The following is an 18,338-nucleotide window of genomic DNA, read 5'->3' as shown; positions in this document are numbered from 1 at the left end:
CCTTAGCACCGCCCCTCCCTCCCTGGACCGTGGGCATCTCTCCACCCCTCGGAGCCTGGTTTCGTCCCCTCAGTGGGGCGACAGGTCTCCTGACCACAGGGCTGGTTGCGAGCCTCAGGGTACCTGGCACCGAGGGCAGGGGTGCCGCCCGCCCTTCCCCTCACGTCACAGTGACCCTCCCTCCCTGCCCCCGTGCTCATCCCAGTTCTCCAAGTCCATGGTGCTAGACGTCTACAGCGACTATGTGAACAACTTCACCAACGCCATGTCCATCATCAAGAAGGCCTGTCTCACCAAGCCTGCCTTCCTCGAGTTCCTCAAGGTGGGCCCCTCTCACGGGTTTCTCAGGAGGGAGAGGGCCCTGGGGCCCAGCTTCGGGTGTCGCATCATCGCTCTGGCCTGGATGCCACCCGCCCTTTCCTTTGGGACATCCCCCGTCCTGGGGGGAGAGGATCGGTCCCTCTTGCCCCCCAAGAGGAGGGTGATGACGAGGTGGACAGATCTGTAAGCAGCCTGGGAATCTGGAGCTTTGTCAGGTGGAACAGGAGGCCAGCGGCCTCTCTCGGATGGGCGAGGTGACGGGCGGGTCCGTTGGGGGGGGGACCTGGCCCTGTTGGGGCTGTGCTCCTCCGTCGGGCTTGGCTCGGGTGGGGCTTCAGGTTGTGGCTGGGCCCTGGCTGCGGGAGGTCAGCGGACGGTTCCGCCCCTTCTCCAACAGCGTCGGCAGGTATGCAGCCCCGACCGCGTCACGCTCTACGGGCTGATGGTGAAGCCCATCCAGAGGTTCCCGCAGTTCATCCTCCTGCTTCAGGTACCGTGCGGGGTTCGGGCTGCCACGGACCTGCAGGGTGCGGGGGCAGGAGCCCAGGCGACCGGAAGGGAGTGAGAGCCTGTGGCCTCCCGGGGCCCGAGGGGTCCCGGCAGTGGGGAGTTGCTCAGTCAGCTGGCTTTGGCCACGTCAGGCTTCCAGAGGGAGCGTTGGTCCCCACGCAGGGCTCCCGGAGCTCGGAACCCCTCCCCTGATCGCCCAGGGCCCTTAGTTGGGGTGAGCCATCACCGCCGGGCTTGGCGGTGGGGGGGGGGTCGCCAGGCCGAGGGCCGCCGCAGCACTTTCTTCTCTGTCCTCAGAGCTTCCAGCTGAAGGAGGGAGCTCTCATCTCAGGAAACTGCTGATCAGTGAATTAGGGATTGATCCAGAGATTTTTTTATTTTTCCGCTCATTAGCTATTTCTGGAGGCCTTACTCCATGTTCGGTACCATCCGTCCTGGCCGAAAGCTGGGCACCTTCAGATCGGGTCTCTGCCGGAGGTGGGAGGGCGAGGCCTTGACCCCAGGCCAGGGGAGGAGGGTCTGCCGGCGTGCGGTTCTCATTCCCGGCTCTCTCGGGGTCCTGACAGGACATGCTGAAGAACACCCCCAGGGGCCACCCGGACAGGCTGTCCCTGCAGCTCGCCCTCACGGAGCTGGAGACGCTGGCCGAGAAGCTCAACGAGCAGAAGCGGCTGGCCGACCAGGTGGCCGAGATCCAACAGCTGACCAAGAGCGTCAGTGACCGCAGCAGCCTCAACAAGGTGACTGCCAGGGTCCCCCCTCCCCTTCCCCCCCCCAACCTTCTCGCCTTTACCTGCTCTGCAGCCTCTATCACCTGTCACTCTGCCTCCTCCCCTCGGCCACCCACTAGATGGCAGTGTTCTCCGAGGGAGGGATTCCTGGCTCCCCTCTGAGCCCCGCAGACCTAGCCCCGAGGATTGGGGTCTTGACCGCCTCCTCCCCATTCATTACCATTCACGTTATTTTAGGGTAAAAGCCGATTTTGTCCACCAGTGTCATTGCCAGGAAAGACACCAGAAATGAGAGTCTAGCATCGTGCTTGACACAAGTAGGCTCTGGAGTCAAGAGTCTGGGTTTGAATCCAGACTTCGCCAGTGGTGCTCACTGTGTGGCCTCAGGGGAGTCACCCAACCTCTCTGAACCTCACTTTCCCCCTCTGAAACGAGGAGAACTCCGTGGGGCCTGACCCCAGGGCTGCCGTGAGGCAAACGGAGGCGTCGGCAAAGCAGCAGACCCAGAGTTCTTAATACGAGGTGGCTGTTGTCATTATTAGTGTTTTCTTTATTAATTAATTAATTAATTTATTTATATGTTTATTTTTTGAGAGAGGGGGAGGAGGGGCAGAGAGAGAGAGATTGAGAGAGAGAGAGAGAGAGAGGGAGGGAAAGAAAAAGAATCCCAAGCAGGGACATCAGGCTTGATCCTACAACCCTGGAATAGTGAGCTGAGCTGAAATCAAGAGTTGGACACTTAAGCAATTGAGCCAGCCAGGCGCTCCTAGTGTTATTATTAAAAAAAAATTTTTTTTAATGTTCATTTATTTTTGAGAGAGAGAGAGAGAGAGACAGAGTGTGAGCAGGAGAGGGGCACAGAGAGAGGGAGACAATCCGAAGCAGGCTCCAGGCTCCGAGCTGTCAGCACAGAGCCTGACCAGGGCTCGAACCCACGTATCGTGAGATCATGACCTGAGCCAAAGCGGGACACTCAACCGACTGAGCCACCCAGGCGCTCCGCCCCTGGTGTTATTTTTAAAGAAGAAAGATGAGAAATTCAGGCCATGGTTTGGGACTGTAACTCAGGAACATTCTAGTAAAAACAACAAAACAAAAAACCCCCCAAAACCTTGGAAAACTTTCAAACGAGTCTGTAGAGAACCTTGTTTTCGACACGAAAAGCCAGCACAAAAAACTGGAGTCCCCTAGAGTCACCTGTTGGTGCGCGTGACATGAGCGGCTCAAAGCCGCACCTAGATCTGGGAGGCCCTACCCCCTGGGCCCCACCTTCTTTCTCCCACTGGAGGGCAGAGGTTGGTGGGGATGGCTCAGAGTGGGGTGACCCCCACGTCAGGGGACATAGGCAAGGACAGTGGCTGTTCTTTGGGGCGGAGACATTGTATGAGGTCATCACAGGAGGTGTTCAGGTCTTTTGGGGCAGGACTGGGAGCCTCCTGGCTCTGTGGGTCCCGAAAGCGGAAGTAAGGCTAGTGACTAAGGCCAGTGAGATTTCAGCCACATGGGGTGGAACTTTCTGAGAGCACAGGAATTCTTGCCAGATGGCCAACAGCCCTTTCCAGGCAGACTGCCCTTCCCAGTATATGATACTGACTTACACTGTCGCCTTTGATCTTCACCATGAGCCTGGAAACCCGGGCGAGGTAGCCTGTGGGGTTCCTTGCGGTTCTAGGCATCAGAGGTCCCACCTCTTAAGACTCTCCCTTCTCAGGCCACATTCAGGCCATACGCATGCTTTTAGGCCCACATAGTATTTTCAAGAAGGTGGAATCGGGGGGCGCCTGGGTGGCGCAGTCGGTTAAGCGTCCGACTTCAGCCAGGTCACGATCTCGCGGTCCGTGAGTTCGAGCCCCGCGTCAGGCTCTGGGCTGATGGCTCGGAGCCTGGAGCCTGTTTCCGATTCTGTGTCTCCCTCTCTCTCTGCCCCTCCCCCATTCATGCTCTGTCTCTCTTGGTCCCAAAAATAAATAAAAAACGTTGAAAAAAAAAAAAAAAAAAAAAAAAAAAAAAAAAAAAAAAAAAAAAAGAAGGTGGAATCGGTTGCCATCATTCAAAAATGGAAGGATGTCCCAGAAAGTCCAGACTTGTAGGTCTGTTTGAGGGGCTGGAAGAGCTGGCACATTGGCCCGCCTTCCTGCCAGGAAGGTCACCTGAGTAGTGGCTGCCCCCGCAGTCCCCAGTCTGTCCCCGCCTCCAGGCAGGCCTCCCTAGCCTGCCCCACACCAGCTTTCTGTTTCAGGATGTCTCTTGAAAAACAGGCTTCAGGCCAGCCCTGGCACCTGCTCTGCACTTGGGAGGGGTCTTCTCCTGTCCCCTCCTTTGGCCCCCTTGTCTGTAACCAAGGGGTTTCTCTTGCTCGCACACCTGTGCACCTGTGGGGGGGGTGGGGGGTGCGAGGAGAGCTGGCTGGGCAGGAGGAAATCCCTCTTTTCAGCATCACTGTTCTCTTCAGCTCTGTCCCCGATGGGACCCAGGCAGTAAGGAGCCAGGGTCACTGGCTGGAGGTCGGGAAGACCTGTTTGGTGTTGGACAAGGAACAGAAGGCTCTGAGCCTCAGTTTCTCTACCTGTCAAGTGGGGGCATTTTTGAGACGTGTGGGATGTGGTGGCGGTGTGGTGGCCACACACTGCGCCTGCCTCGAGCTAGGGACCCCCCCCACCCCCGCCCCACCTTGGACAATCTCAGCCAGTTCTGAGACCAGTCCGGTGATTTTCCTCTTGCCATCCATCCCCTGGGGAAAAGCGGAATTGAAACTGGGCGCGCCCCAAACGGAACCCTGCCGGCTATTTCAAAATGTGCCTGCTCAGGACCCTCCGGAGGGGGGTTTGTGCAACATCCGCTCTTCTTTTTTTCTTTTCATCTGCCTGAGGGGCAGGGGCGTGGTGGCCAGAAGCCCAGGGGACTTTCCTTCCAAGGTTCGGGTCGTGGCAGTCTTGGCAACCTTCTGGGGGGCCTGCTGTCCTCGGGCTTCCAGTCTTGTTTCCATGTGCTGGCGGCAGCTTGATGGAGGAGGTAGTGACACAGGGGAGCCCAGCCTTAGCCATTACGCGGGGACTCCCGAGGGACCCCTGAGTCCCTTTTGTGTTACGAGCGGTGGGGCCTCCCCACTGTCGCACCAGCGCTGCCCAGGCTGGGGATGGCTTCCTCCTTTGGGGACGGGGATGGCCTCAGGGGCTGCGGAGCCCGTGAAACAGGAAGTGGGAGACTTAGGGCCACGTGCAGTGCCCAACACGCAAAGGGCATTGGTGCCGTTCAGGCTTTGGCGTTGATCGGAAAACATGTTTCTGTGGAGAATGACAGGCTGTTCTCTCCGGGGGGGCGGGGAGGCTTTGGGTGATCTGCCCTTTCCCAGCAGGGGTGAGGAGGGAAGGGAGGATGACTCTTGTCATCGGAGTCATGGGTTTTGGGAATGAATTTTGCTGAATACTCTCCTTCTCTTTGGGGAAAAAAAAAAAAAATCCTTGTCAGTAAAAAGATGTTTTCCCGGTGGGTCCCTGGGTAGGACGGTGGTCCCGGTGTGGGCAGGGGGTTCTTGGTGCCCAGCCTGAGATTGGCAAAGGCCTGCTGAGGTGCTTGAGGCTCGAAGATCTCCGGCCTCCTCGGAGGGTCGCCTCGTTGGACGACAGATCTGTGCCAACCCCCTTGTGAGGCAAAGCTGGTCCAGGCCGTTCGGTTCAGGGTGCAGGGCTGAGACCTCTTCCAGGCTGGGAGTCTTCCCTGAGGGAGGCCACACCTCCTCACGGGGCGGGGGCTGCCAGGACCGGTCACCCCCGAGAAGGGGTGCTGGCTGTGGGCAAGGCGGGCGGTCAGAGAACCCAGCGTGTGGTCCCCTGGCCTCCTCCCCGGTGCCCCCCGCCCCGGTCCCCTTCGTGCATAGTGAGGGGACCCTGGCCTCCTCCCCGGTGCCCCCCGCCCCAGTCCCCTTCTTGCACAGTGAGGGGACCCTGGCCCGCTGGTGCATTGGCATCCCTGTCACAGCCGGTGTGTGTTGTGGGTGTTGACTTTGCTCTGTCCCCCTCCCGCAGCTACTGACCTCGGGTCAGCGGCAGCTGCTCCTATGTGAGACGCTGACAGAGACCGTGTACGGTGACCGTGGGCAGCTGATCAAGTCCAAGGAGCGTAGGGTGTTCCTACTCAATGACATGCTGGTCTGTGCCAACATCAACTTCAAGTAAGTGGGTCTGGGCTGTGGCCACTCTTAGGGACCCCCTCCTGCTGTGTCCCAGTTCCTGGACCGGCCTGTCTGTGATGGGGTGCCCTCTGGGCTCGGCTTAGGTCTCAGACATTCCAGCTTCCTCTCCCAGCCCTCTCGGCCTGCTCTGTCCCCGGTCCCCGGAGCTGGGGAGCGTATGGAGGGGTCATCTGGGCCAACCCCCGGCCCTTGGGCCAACAGCTGTCCATTTGTACGGACTGGTCTCTTCTGGAACTCTGCTGTTGGTAACTGAACAGCCTCCTGAGTTTCAGCCACGTTGCAATTCAAGAAATCCCCCTCCCCCCGCCGGCCCCCACCCCCTGCTGCCCAGGACATTGTCTCCCCTACAGAGCCTGGCTGCCTCGTTCTGAGTCAGAGGTGGTGGAAATGCCCAGAGCGGGGCTTCCAGACTGTGCCGGAAAGAATCAGAGCCTGGACAGGGTGAGGGCGATTGTGCCCCGTGGGTTGCGTTAGACCTCCAGAAATCTCTTATTAGGCTCGCACCGGGAGTTCGCACAAAGACTGAGACATTTGACTTCTCTGGAAAAGTTGAGGCTCCAGCATTCTGGGCCTACACTGCCCGGGCCACTGGGGCCTGGAGCTGGGCCGTGTGGCCCCCCTCCTGGGGAGGACTCCCCACCTGGCCCACTTTACTCACTTGTGTCCCCTGCTTGGCCCTGTACGTGTCAGGGATTGTGACGGAGTGAGCTCCAGCTGTGTGACCCGTCCAGCTGTGACTCTTATCCACTCAAGCAGAGGAGGCTCTTTGCTCTCAATATTTTATAACACTTTGACCAACATCAGGGCAACACCAGCATGGCAACGATGACTGAGGTCCAGAGGGCAATCGCCTGTACTCCAATGTGAATCCCGGCCTCACTCTCTTATTGCCCGCCCGCTGGAGCGCACGTGGGGTGGGGGACGCCTGAGGGGACTCACGTAGGCTCTGTACGTGGTGCAGGCATGGCCACGGAGCGGATTTGGGGACGGTCCCCATGCTTGGGACTCACGTGCCCTGGAACGGCAGCAAGTGGGGCTGTCCTGGCCCTCCTGTCACCCTCCAGCCACCCGTCCATCCATCCGTTAATCCATCAGATACTTCCTGGGTCCTTGCTCTATGCCTGTTCACGGGTCTGGAGGAGAGCGGACTTGGACAGAGAAGCTTCTGTTCTAGATCGGTGTGGGGGGTGCTTACGGCTGCCTCATGCATTCCCTCCCTCCCGCTCTCCCTCACTCACTCAAGCCCTGTGATTTTTAAGGCACCATAGCCGATGAACACCTGCCCTGCCCTCCTGTGGCTCAGGGACTAGCCTGCTATGAGCTGTGATGGGGATGCTGGTGGCCCACTGTGGCAGGGAGCGTGTGGGGGGGATTCGGCGTGAGGCACATGACCTCTCTGAGCGTCAGTGTCCTTGTCTGGAATAATACAAGCTTCCAGCAGGGCTGCTGTGGCAATCACGGGTGACTAGAGGCTGGTGCCCAGCTCAGGGAGAAGCCCCCCCCCCCCCGTGACCCCCGATGCCCACACCCGGCCCCGCTGTCTCAGTCCCCTAGAAGTCACTCACTAACGGTAATGACCTTCCCTTCTGTCTTGTCTTTTTCCTCAGGCCTGCCAACCACAGGTAGGGGTTTGGGGGCTCGGGGCCTCGGGGCATGTGATTCTGGATCTGGGCTGGGGCCTGGGCACCCCGGTGCTTTGGCCTCATCGGCGGGTCCCTGCTCTGCCTCGCTTGGTTCTGGCCTGAGGTCTTACGCTTGTTGCGAGGTGCCTGGCTGAGCTGCTGTGCCCTGGGCTGGCCCTGGGCCTGGGGTGCCGCGGGCCCTGCAGGGCTTCCTCTGTGTCCCGGCAGGGGCCAGCTGGAGATCAGCAGCCTGGTGCCCCTGGGGCCCAAGTACGTGGTCAAGTGGAACACAGCTCTGCCCCAGGTGCAGGTGGTGGAGGTGGGCCAGGATGGCGGCTCCTACGACAAGGACAACGTGCTCATCCAGCACGCTGGCACCAAGAAGGCCTCTGCCGCAGGCCAGGCCCAGAGTGAGTACCCGCCCCGCTGCCGCCCAGGCCTGGGGGCCCTGTCTGGGGACCCCAGAACGACGGGCCACTCGGCCAAGAGGCCCTTGCTGCTTTGCACGCTGCATACCCACGACCCACCTGTGCACGCGCATTCTGCAGGCACGTCCTGCCCCTCGAGGGATGGCACGCCCGCCCCACCCCCGCCCGCCCCGCCCCTACCCCCTCCAGCACGTCTGTGCCCATTCGAGTACTCGTGCGCCGTGCCCGGCGGGACTTCTACCACTACCCGGCCACTGCCTGCCTCCTCCGGGACCTCGGCGGCTGTCCCTCCTCTCTGTGCCTCAGTTTGCCCCTCTGTGTGGGGAAGGGCCCAGGCGACACTCACTGAGGCCCCTACATCCTCAGGGACAGGCTCAGGGCCCAAGGAGATCGAGAATGCAGAGTGTGGCCGGCAGCCTCCCAGCCCCGCGCCCCCAGCCGTCTCCATGGTGGCTGCCGTCCCTCCCTGCACCTCTGTACCCTTCCTGTCCGTCCTCCACCCACCCCCGGAGCTGGCTCTTGCAATGCAGATCCGATCTGTGTGTGTCCCCCTCTGCTCCCAACCCACCCGTGGCTTGTCATTGCTCTCAGGGTAAAGTCCCAGGTCCTCGCGGGCTCCGTGCACCCCTCCTTTGGGCGGCTGTCCACCCCGCCCTCCCTGGGCCGGCCACACCGGGCCTCTGGGTTCCTGAGGGGCAGAGACCCCTCCGGCCGCAGGGCCTTCTCCCAGGCTCTGCCTGCAGAATCTTCTGCTGTTCTATTTTGGCTTAGTCTGCCCTTCCTCCTCTTAGCTCAGATAGCACCTCTGCAGAGAAGCCTTTTCTGATTCCCTCGGATGGGCAGGCCCCCCTGTCCCCTGCTCCCAGGGCCTGTTAATTTTTTTTTTAATTTTTTAAAATGTTTATTTGTTTTTGAGAGAGAGAGAGAGAGAGAGAGCGAGTGGGGAGGAACAGAGAGAGAGGGAGACAGAGTCCGAAGCGGGCTCCAGGCTCCGAGCTGTCAGCACAGAGCCTGACGCGGGGCTTGAACTCACAAACTGTGAGATGATGACCAGAGCCAACTGAGCCGCCCAGGCGCCCCTCTCGGGGCCTGGTTTTATGGTCACCATCACAGATGATGGTTCTGCTGCAGCCCTCGCCCCAGAGCCTGGTGTGCGATGGGGGTTAAGGGATGTTTGTCGAATGAGTGAAGGGGGCCTCGCTGCAGGGCTGGCAGAGAGGAGCTGTGCCTGAGGCACCTTCCACAGTCAGGAGGCTGCTCGGCCCGACTCTGTCCTGCGCCTGACCCTGGAGGTGGCCTCACTGGGCTGCCAGCAATTCTGGAAACTTTGAGGGAGTGATTGCATCATACACTCTTGCCCTAGGAGGGCTGGGCTGCAGAGTCGCGCCTGCTCCCAGATTTGTGCCTCTTCCCCTGGGTTTTGTGAGCAGGAAGGCTGTTTTGTGGTTCACAGAAGCCCCTGGCGAGGGGCTCATCGGCCCCATTTGTCTTCCTCTGAGGTGCCTTTACCCCAGCTTGACTCCACCTTACCGCTACTGCTCTGGGGCCCCCCCCTTCGGTGGCTGTTTTGTCCGTGGCCACATTTCTCAAACTAGAGTCATCCACGGCCAGACTCCCTGAAGGGGGGGGGGGGGGAGCGGAGAATTCTTGCTGAAGCCTCATCGGCCTCGACTGATTTTCTTTTATTACGTTGCTATTCAAATAGGTGCACATATAAGGCTAGCTCTAATAAGCTCCTTGTGCTCGTATGTCCCTTGAACAACCATAAAGCCAAAACAAAATCACAAATGGAATAAAAATGAAGCCTCAAAACAATGAAATTCAAATTAACAGCGTGAACGTGATGGATGATGTTGTTTTGCTGGAACCAAATCGCTCACGCCGTGGGCGTGGCCCTCTTCTGGGCCAGGTTCTTTTGGGTTTGTCCACACCTGCACGCACCACAGGGCAAGTGAACGGTGACCCGCACTCCCCACCGGCTCACCCGTCCGGGCCGCTGGCGAGTCTGTTCTTGCCTCTCTTTTGGCGTGAGCGCGTTACCTCCCTCCCCTGCACACCTCGCTTCTGCTCCGTCCCTGCCTGACCACTCACTACCAGAGTCCACAGGAGCCCTGACCTCACGCAGCAAAATGCGGCTTGAAAGTCATGGTATCCGGGTGACTCAGGATGTGCATCTGGTCTTTTTTTTTTTTTTTTAATTTTTAAAAAATGTGTTTATTTATTGATTTTGAGAGAGAGTGGGAGAGAGAGAGAGCAAGCGAGCAGGCCCCATGCTGTCAGCGCAGAGCCTGATGCGGGGCTCGAACCCACGAACCGTGAGATCGTGACCTGGGCCGAAAGCAAGAGCCGGGCGCTTAACCGACTGAGCCACCCAGGCACCCCATGGATGTGCATCTGTTTTCTAGATAGTCATCTAACCCCCCAGATAAGCCCTCCCCTGGGATTCCATAAGACCTCAGCTTGAGGAACCATGGCCTAGAGGCTACAGCCCACATTCCCTGTCTCCGCGTTCATGGATTTCCCCACGTGGCCCCAGTACTTACTACGTGTCTGTGATCACCAGAGGTCTGGACACCCTCACTGTCCCAGCGCCCTGATGTCTTTCTCCCTAGTGCCTTCCATCATTGTTCTTAATTGCTGTTAATTGGCTGCTGCCCCTGTCCCCCGTCACTTGGTGCATAAGCTCCACGAGAGCAGGGACCCTATCTGTCTGCTTTGCAGCTACGTCACCAACACCTGCAAGAGAATCTGGCACACAGTAGGTCCCCGGCACATCTTTGAACAACTCGCCCTTTCTGGGTTTCCTCCAGCCACAGTGCCTTTGTACGTGCCGTTCTCCTTTCTGGCCGTGCCCGTCGCATCCCCAGCCCCGTGAAGGTTCCTCACCGCCTGCAGGCACGGTTGGGTCTCGATCTTCTGGCCTCCTGTGACCCTTTGAGTGTGGCCCGGACCCTAGGTGCTAAACCACCTGTGGTGACATCTGTCCCCCTAGTAGCCTAGGGGCTCCACCGGGGCCAGAGCCTGGTAATGCTTCCTTCTGTGTCTCTAGCGCCATATCTCCGGGGCGACAGGTCTTCTCCTGTGCAGTGAGTGGACGCTTGGGTCCTTGTTGGCCCCTTCTCCACCCCTGAAGTTGAGTTGGGTCTCTTCTCCGTCCAGATAAGGTGTATTTCGGCCCCCCGCGCCTCTTCCAGGAGCTGCAGGATCTGCAGAAGGACCTGGCTGTCGTAGAGCAGATAACCTTCCTCATCAGCACGCTGCACGGCACCTACCAGGTACACAGCACTGGCCCGGCTTTGTTGGGCTCCAGGCAGCGCCCAGACTCGGCAGGCAAAGTGGGAGAGGGCTCCTGTCTTAGCCCAGGCCCCAGGCATGCTCCCGGCTTCTGAATTCCCACAGGCAGCACGAGTGGCCAGAGCTCCCCGTGGCTCCCTGGAGGTCTGGTGTGCGGCCTCTGGTTTGGGCGGAGGTTCTGATTCAGATTGAGTGGGGGCTGGCCGCATGGTGATGTTTTTCTTCTCTGCACGATGACTAGTCCATCCTGCAGCCCCTTCCTGGACCTCAGCCTGGGCTGGAGAAGAAGCCGGCTGGGAGGTTGTGTCCCTCTCAAAGGAGGGGTGCCAGGTGGGGTCTGAACCCAGGGCTGGGGGAGCTTACTCGGGGTCTGCAGCGGGGAGCCGGTCACCCGCTATGGCTGAGCGGGTGGCCCCTGTCGAGCTCTCGGACCTCCCGGCTCCTGTCCCTCTGGGCACCCTGAATGCCGCAGGGTCCCGTGTGGCTTTTGGGGAGCCGGCCGGCTGTGTGGTGACCTCACTGGCCTCCTCAACCCTAGAACCTGAACATGACCGTGGCTCAAGACTGGTGCCTGGCCCTGCAGAGGCTAATGCGGGTGAAGGAGGAGGAGATCCACTCGGCCAACAAGTGCCGTCTCAGGCTCCTGCTTCCTGGAAAACCTGACAAGTGAGATGGGGAGTGGACAGCGCTGAAAGGGGGGTGCTCCCGAGAGGCGGCACCTGGAGCCGATCTGCTCATCAGGGTGGTGACGGGTGACGGGTGACGGGCGTGCGCACGATGTGGGCCCTGCCCAGCACGGCAATTGGCGCGGAGTGGGTGCTCCTTGTGGAATGAACGCATGCACGGACGAATGAATGTCGGATTCGTACTTGGGCCCGTCCTCTGCTAGGAGACTGAGGACTCAGACCCTCTGCTGTCGGTTGGCTCTGTTTGTGCTGTGACCTTGTCACTCACTTCAGACTGTGCAGAGCCCCGGGACCGGGCCCTGGGTCTCCTCTGGGACCGAGGCTGGGTCTCCGGCCTCCCCCCAGATGCCCACACAGGCGCTGGGGCTCCCTAGACCCTCCGCTGATGTTTGTGGAATCGATGACAGATCTAGCAGAGGTGAGGAAAGGTATCTGAGCCCCATTTTGCAGAGGCGGGTGGCAAGGCCCAAAGAGCTGTCAGATCGCCCCATGGCCGCAGAGTAGGCGGTCGAGCCGGGCTCCGACGGGCTCTGGCTCTGAAGCCTGGGCTGGCACAATGAGGGGCCCACGGCCTGCGTTTGACCTCGAGGATGAGGGGACGGTGGGGGACAGAGGGTTCCAAGCACACCGGCTGCATGGAGAGGGAGATTGGAGGGAGCACTGTTGTCCGAGGCAGGGCCACCAGCCCAGGAGCCCAGGAGACGAGGCTCCAGGCTAGGGTCTCAGAGGCAGAGAGGCAGGGCCCTGAGCCGTAATCCCAATCTGCCACGCCCCTGCTGAGTGGCCTCTCGCAGCCCCTTCCTGCCCCCGCACCCCTTTCTCCGTGGGAGAGTTGGTGACACTAGCCTTGCCTGCCTCCCGGGATGGCTCCTGGCGGAGAGCCTGCCCCAGAGGACTCTGAGGGCGCGGCTCCAAGGTGAGGGGACAGTGTTGTGACAACAGCGGCCCCTAGCTGCCCAAGCCTGGGCACAACCTCATTCATTCACGGCTTCATTCACTCGTGCGTCCATTCCACAAATGTCTGTCGGATACCCACACTGTGCCCGGTCCTGGGGGTCCGAGAGGGCCCTTTCCTGCCTGCACGGGCTCCCGGTCGGACGTGCTCGTGTGTCTGACAGGCCCGTGGAGAGCTGACCGGGGAGCCCGGGCAGGGCAGGTGCTGGAGGCTGGGCTGCGGAACGCGGCCTGATCGCTTTGGGGAGGGACCTCCATTCCGGGGCCACGGTGGGTGGAGGGACCCCTCCCCCAGGAGACCTCGGCTTTGCCGGCCGCCAGCCTTTCTGGCCACGCTTCGGTGCTCCGAGCAGAGTCAGTGCCACTGTGAGTGCGCGTGGTCGAGGGAAGAGCTGGGTGCTCGCTGTGGACACTCACTCACGCTCGTCACCCTCTTGCCGCAGATCTGGCCGCCCCATCAGCTTCATGGTGGTCTTCATCACCCCCAACCCCCTGAGCAAGATCTCCTGGGTCAACAGGTTGCACCTGGCCAAGATTGGACTCCGTGAGTAAAGGCCCGGGGAGAGGGCCGCAGGAGACAGGAATGGGAGCCGGGAGGCCTGTGTGTGTGTGTGTGTGTGTGTGTGTGTGTGTGTGTGCGTGTGTGTGTGTGTGTGTGTGTGTGCATGTGGGGGTGGGGGGCTTCTGAGTTGGAGGGAGGTCGTGCGGTGGAGAAATACCGGAGCCAGTTCTGAGCGCTGAGGCTTTGCCTCGTAACCCTGGACAAGCCACTGCTCCTCTCTGAGCCTCAGTTTCCCCATCTATCAAGTGATGGCCGTTCACCATATAAATGACCTGGGGGAGGGCGGTTGGAGCGTGGCTGCTGAGGGGGTTTCTTTTGGTGGAGGGGGGGGTGACGAAAATGTTGTAGAAGGAGGTAGTGGTGATGGTCGCTCCACTCCGAATGTACTAGAAACCAGTGACGTCAACACTAGAGAAGGGTGGTTTCGTGGTCACCCCCTTCTGTCTTGGTAAAGCTGCTACCAAAAGAAAAACGCCGCACGGTGCAGGTGAGATTAAACTGATCCTCAAGCAGGACCTCCTTGTGATCTCTTTCTCCTACTCCCCCTGCGATGATCACGTAGGTAAATACCAGACACGTGTGGACAGCGTTTCCTCTGGGGCATTTTTCTGCGCATTTTACACACAACTCTTTCATTTCACACTGACGATGACCCTAGGAGGCAGGTCTGTCGTGATCCCCCTTTTACCGGAGAGGGTTCTGAGGCCCAGAGAGGGCCAGGGACTTGCCCGAGCTCGCCTAGAAGGAAGGGGCCGAGCTGGGGTTCAGACCCTGGGCCCTCGGCCCCCAGAGCCCAGTCTGGACCGTTGTCTCTCTGCCTTCTCACGTTGGAGAGTTTCTGTCTGCAAAACCCATCTGTTAAGTTGTCATTACTTTCTTTGTCCTCGTTGTGAATTGACAAAAGGCCTGGGTCCTTGTCATTCAGCACTACTATATCTTGTGACGCACTGGATTCCTATTTGCTGCTTCCGGCCGGTAGCAGGGACGTTTTTGTTGTTGTTGTTTGCTTTCTCATTGTTGGTTGTCGTTTCTAGTGATCTTTTTCTAGGCTTTGAAACATTTCTGGGAAGAGGTTAGGGCCTTTGTCACTGGCTTTCATCAATTCAAAAATATTGAGTGAGTCTTTACTGTGAGTTTAGGCCTGGGGGGACAGAGCGGTGACGAAAACTGAAAGATCTCTGCTGTCAAGGAAACTATAATTTATGAGGGGCAGACAGATATTACACGAGGGGCAGATCAACAGGGGGAGGCGGTGCTGTTTAGGGGACACAGCTGGGCGGCATGACTGTCACCGAGCCTGGGGGCCAGGGCTGCCGTCAGGGAGGGCCTCTGAGGAGGTGACATCTGAAGCCGAAGCAGTCTAGGCTTCTGAAGAGCAAGTGCAAAGGTCCTGTGGTGACCAGAGCTGATGACTGATGGGGCGAGAAGCAGGCAGGTGGAAGAACGGGCCGCATTTCCAGAACACCAGGGCCAGGTGCGTGGAACTTAAACTCTGGATGGGACGGGCGCTGTTCCTCGTGGCAGTGAGAGCTGGACAGCCCCCTGAACTGGGTTCCACTTGAGTGGATCACTCTGCCTGCTGGGCCCAGAGGGCATGTGGAGGCGGGAGGGTATGGGGAGGAGATGGTTGCTCTGGGGGAGCCAGTCCCTTCTTGGATCTGTTGCTGATGCGGCACAGGCCTCTGCTGGATGTTTCTGGGTGACCAGCAGGGCTGCGGAGGGAGGAGAGAGGATTTCAAGCAGAGCCAGCCCCGCTGTGGGAACGCTCGCCCCAGGAAGGCTGACGTGCCTCCCCCGCAGGCCCGCGGAGCACTTCGGTCGATTTTACACCTGCTCTAAAGGCGGGTCAGTCTCCTGCTGCTTTGCTGAGTGGGGCTTGGGCTTGGCGTCGGAGGGAGACGGGTGAACGGGGTGAGCCTCTCCTGTCTCGGCTGCCCGTGACGCTCAGCCGCTTTATCTCCACGCGGTTTCGCTGCAGCAAAAGTTTTAATGGAAGGAGAGTCATTTGAAATCTTATTTGAATGCCTGGGTTCCCCTGGGGCTTGAATAATTTGTTCCTTTTATTTTGCCAGTTTTTTTTTTTTTTTTTATCTGCAGTGCCTGGTTGGGTGGGGTGGGGGATACTACGAGCCTGTTAGTAATAGAATATGTTAAAAACATTTATTCAAAAGGATGTGATTTCTTTAATTTTTTCCCCCGTCTTCCTCTTTTCCTGACTACCACGTAGGGAGATCACACTCCACTGCACGTTGAGAAAGGAGAGGACCGGAATGGGGGTGGCTGGGATTCAGCGTGGGCGGGGGGGGGGGGTCAGTTCTGCCCCTTGGGAGGAAAGGCCAGGGTGCCCCGGGGCATCTGGGGACCCGTTTCACATCCCAGTGGGGCCCCCACTGTGCCGTGCGCTCTGGGGAAAGGCAGGCTCCCTCCTGGTAACTTGGACTGGAGCTCCCGTGGTCCTGTCCCCTCTTACATTTTGGGATCTTCGGGCCTTGTGAAATGGATCTGGGCTGCCTGGCTTTCATTTCCCAGTTCTGTCCCTTTACCAGCTCTGCGATCCTGGGCCGGTGATTGAGCCTTCAGAGGCCTGTCTCCACCAGAAAGGGGGGATAAAGCCAGTGCCCTCACGGGGCTCTTGTGCATATTCGGGGAGGCCAGCACCTGGCACGTGGAAGAAACTCTGAGGACGGGGGGCACCCGCGTCGCCTAGACGGGGAAGTGACCGGGCTGAGGTCGCATACGATTCAGCACAGAACGGGGGTGGGACACCTTCCCACCCTCTGCCAATTAGTTTCCTATTCGTAAAGGCTCCAGAAAAGAGCTGGGACCTCTTTTCCCCAGAGGAGGGAGAGGCATGGCTGCGGGCTTCTGGTTCCACCTTCCCGTGTCCCCTCACCTGAAGCCCTCCAAATGCTGTATTCCTGGCTTTTCCACCCCACGGACCCCTGGGGCCTCTCCTACCACAGTCCTTATTCTCCCCTTCCCAGAGGACCCAGGCTGGGCAGACTGCCGGCTGCCGCCAGGTTCTCAGGGTACATCCTCGAAGGCACGGCCTGGGCCCCCACTCCTCGCTGCGTCTGACTTGGTTAATTTTCCAGCCCTCGTCCTCACGGACAGAACCTGTAATTTATGAGGGGCAGACAGATATTACACGAGGGGCAAATCAACAGGGGGAGACGGTGGTATTTAGGGGACACAGCTGGGCGGCATGATGGTCACCGAGCCTGGGGGCCAGGGCTGCCGTCAGGGAGGGCCTCTGAGGAGGCGACATCCGAAGCCGAAGCGGTCTAGGCTTCTGAAGAGCAAGTGCAAAGGTCCTGTGGTGACCAGAGCTGATGACTGATGGGGAGAGAAGCAGGCAGGTGGAAGAACGGGCCGCATTTCCAGAACACCAGGGCCAGGTGCGTGGAGCTTAAACTCTGGATGGGACAGGTGGCTGTTCCTCGTGGCAGTGAGAGCTGGACAGCATCCTGATCTGGTTTCTACCCGGCCTCTGTTCCACCTGACTGCGAGCCAGTGAAGGATCCTGAGCGTGGCCCAGGCTGCGTGCTGAACTCTCATCTCCACTAACCCTCAACCAGTGCAGAGGCGGGCGCCGGGACCTGCCCCAGCCCTCGGGTCTGCCCTCTGGAGGGGTATTAGCCCAGCTGGCTGAGCACGGCCATTCACCTGGCCTCTCGGGGCACCAGTGTCTCTCCGGGGCACCAGTGTCTCTCCGTGCCTCTCTTGGGGCACGATGGGGGGTATTGGGAAAAGAGGGGTGCCGAGGTCCCACCGGCCCCCACGTCCGTGACTGCGGCCAGCGGCATCTCCGTGGCATGAGAGGGCCTCGAGGGCATGAGAGGGCCTCGAGGGCAGCCTCGGATTTGGAAAGTAGAGAAGGGTGGTCCGGCCTGTCCCCCTGGGGCTGGTGGTGGCAGGATAGGCACAGCGCTGGGAATGAGCGCAGGAAGGCTTTGGGGGCAGGTTGGGGTAGAGAAGCAGGGCGGGGCCGGGGGCTCAGCATGGTGGAGGCGGGGTGGCCGCCCTCGAGCATACCCGTAGACTCCTCCCCTCGGGGACGGTGATCTCCGTGAGCTTCATTTCCTGCGGGCCTGGCACATGCCAGGCATCAAATCCTTTCTTCCCAGCGCTCACGATGACACTGGATGGCTGGAGTCATTTCCCCCGTCCTCCAGATGAGGCCACAGACTCAGAGAGGTTAAGTGTCTGCTCTGTGTCGCACAGCGAGCCGGAGGCGGCTGGGGGATCTGCCAGGGGCTTCCTGGCAGAGTCGGCCTCCGGCGGAGGGCGGGGTTGTGAGGTGGGGGGAGTGGAAAGGGACGTGGCCTCCAGCCCCGGAGCTCCCCCCCGCTGCCCCCTGGGGTGCTCTCGTGTTCGGTGGGTGCCGACGAACAGAGCTGGGCTCTAAATAAGCCCCCACTTAATGTCGGTTGGAACTCGAGGCCTTGCCGATGCCGCCAGTTCTTAATGTCACTTATCCCGAGCGGGCTCTCAATTTTCGACCGCAACAGCCTTCTAATTTGGTCTCAGCCGCTCTGGTTTTGTGACAGGAACAATGGCAGTGGCAGATGGGGAGCAACAACTCCATTTTCTTTTAACGTTCGCGATCGCAGGCAGGGAAGGCACCATCTGGAAGGAGAAGGTCAGATCATTAAAAAAATATATAATAATAAATTGCCGGGACTCGGTGGGCCGTGGGCGTGGGGGGAAGGGTTGATGTTCACAGGCTGAGCTCCCGGAAGGAGCTGGAGCTCCGGGGGGGGGGGGGGGGGGCGGTCGGTTTGAGCGGCCTGCAGGGCTCTCGTGGGGCCTGGGTGGGGGGCTGCGTGACCGTAAGCTCCTTGAGAGCAGGGCGGACTCGAGTCCCATCTATCTTCGTTTGTCACCGGCCGGGGACTTGTCCAGGACGCCGTGTGGTGATGTCCCCTGCCGAGGCGGAGGCGGCTGCCCCGCAGGGCGGGCCGTCTGGGCTGTCACACCCCGTGCTGCGGGCCCAGGCAGGGTGCCCCCGCCGGTCGGTCCCCTGCCTCCTGGGCCC

General features: G+C 59.8%; 1 protein-coding gene across 8 annotated transcripts in view; it reads left to right on the top strand.

Annotated features, from left to right (window-relative positions):
- ARHGEF10L (Rho guanine nucleotide exchange factor 10 like) overlaps positions 1-18,338 on the top strand; it is a 143,424-nt gene that overhangs the window by 75,662 nt on the left and 49,424 nt on the right. For 5 of the 8 annotated variants that reach the window (XM_060621158.3, XM_060621161.3, XM_060621164.3 and 2 more), the window contains 9 exons: positions 206-322; positions 719-811; positions 1,398-1,571; positions 5,588-5,733; positions 7,362-7,376; positions 7,605-7,786; positions 10,964-11,079; positions 11,637-11,764; positions 13,182-13,282. In XM_060621158.3, coding sequence (XP_060477141.3) covers positions 206-322; positions 719-811; positions 1,398-1,571; positions 5,588-5,733; positions 7,362-7,376; positions 7,605-7,786; positions 10,964-11,079; positions 11,637-11,764; positions 13,182-13,282 — 1,072 coding nt within the window. The remainder of the gene's footprint in view (positions 1-205; positions 323-718; positions 812-1,397; positions 1,572-5,587; positions 5,734-7,361; positions 7,377-7,604; positions 7,787-10,963; positions 11,080-11,636; positions 11,765-13,181; positions 13,283-18,338) is intronic. The other 3 variants (XM_060621160.3, XM_060621163.3, XM_060621167.3) reach the window with 1 other exon arrangement.

The sequence above is a fragment of the Panthera onca genome, chromosome C1, assembly GCF_046562875.1.
Source record: "Panthera onca isolate mPanOnc1 chromosome C1, mPanOnc1 haplotype 2, whole genome shotgun sequence".
NCBI lineage: Eukaryota > Metazoa > Chordata > Mammalia > Carnivora > Felidae > Panthera > Panthera onca.
This window is presented reverse-complemented; position numbering and strand designations above follow the sequence as displayed.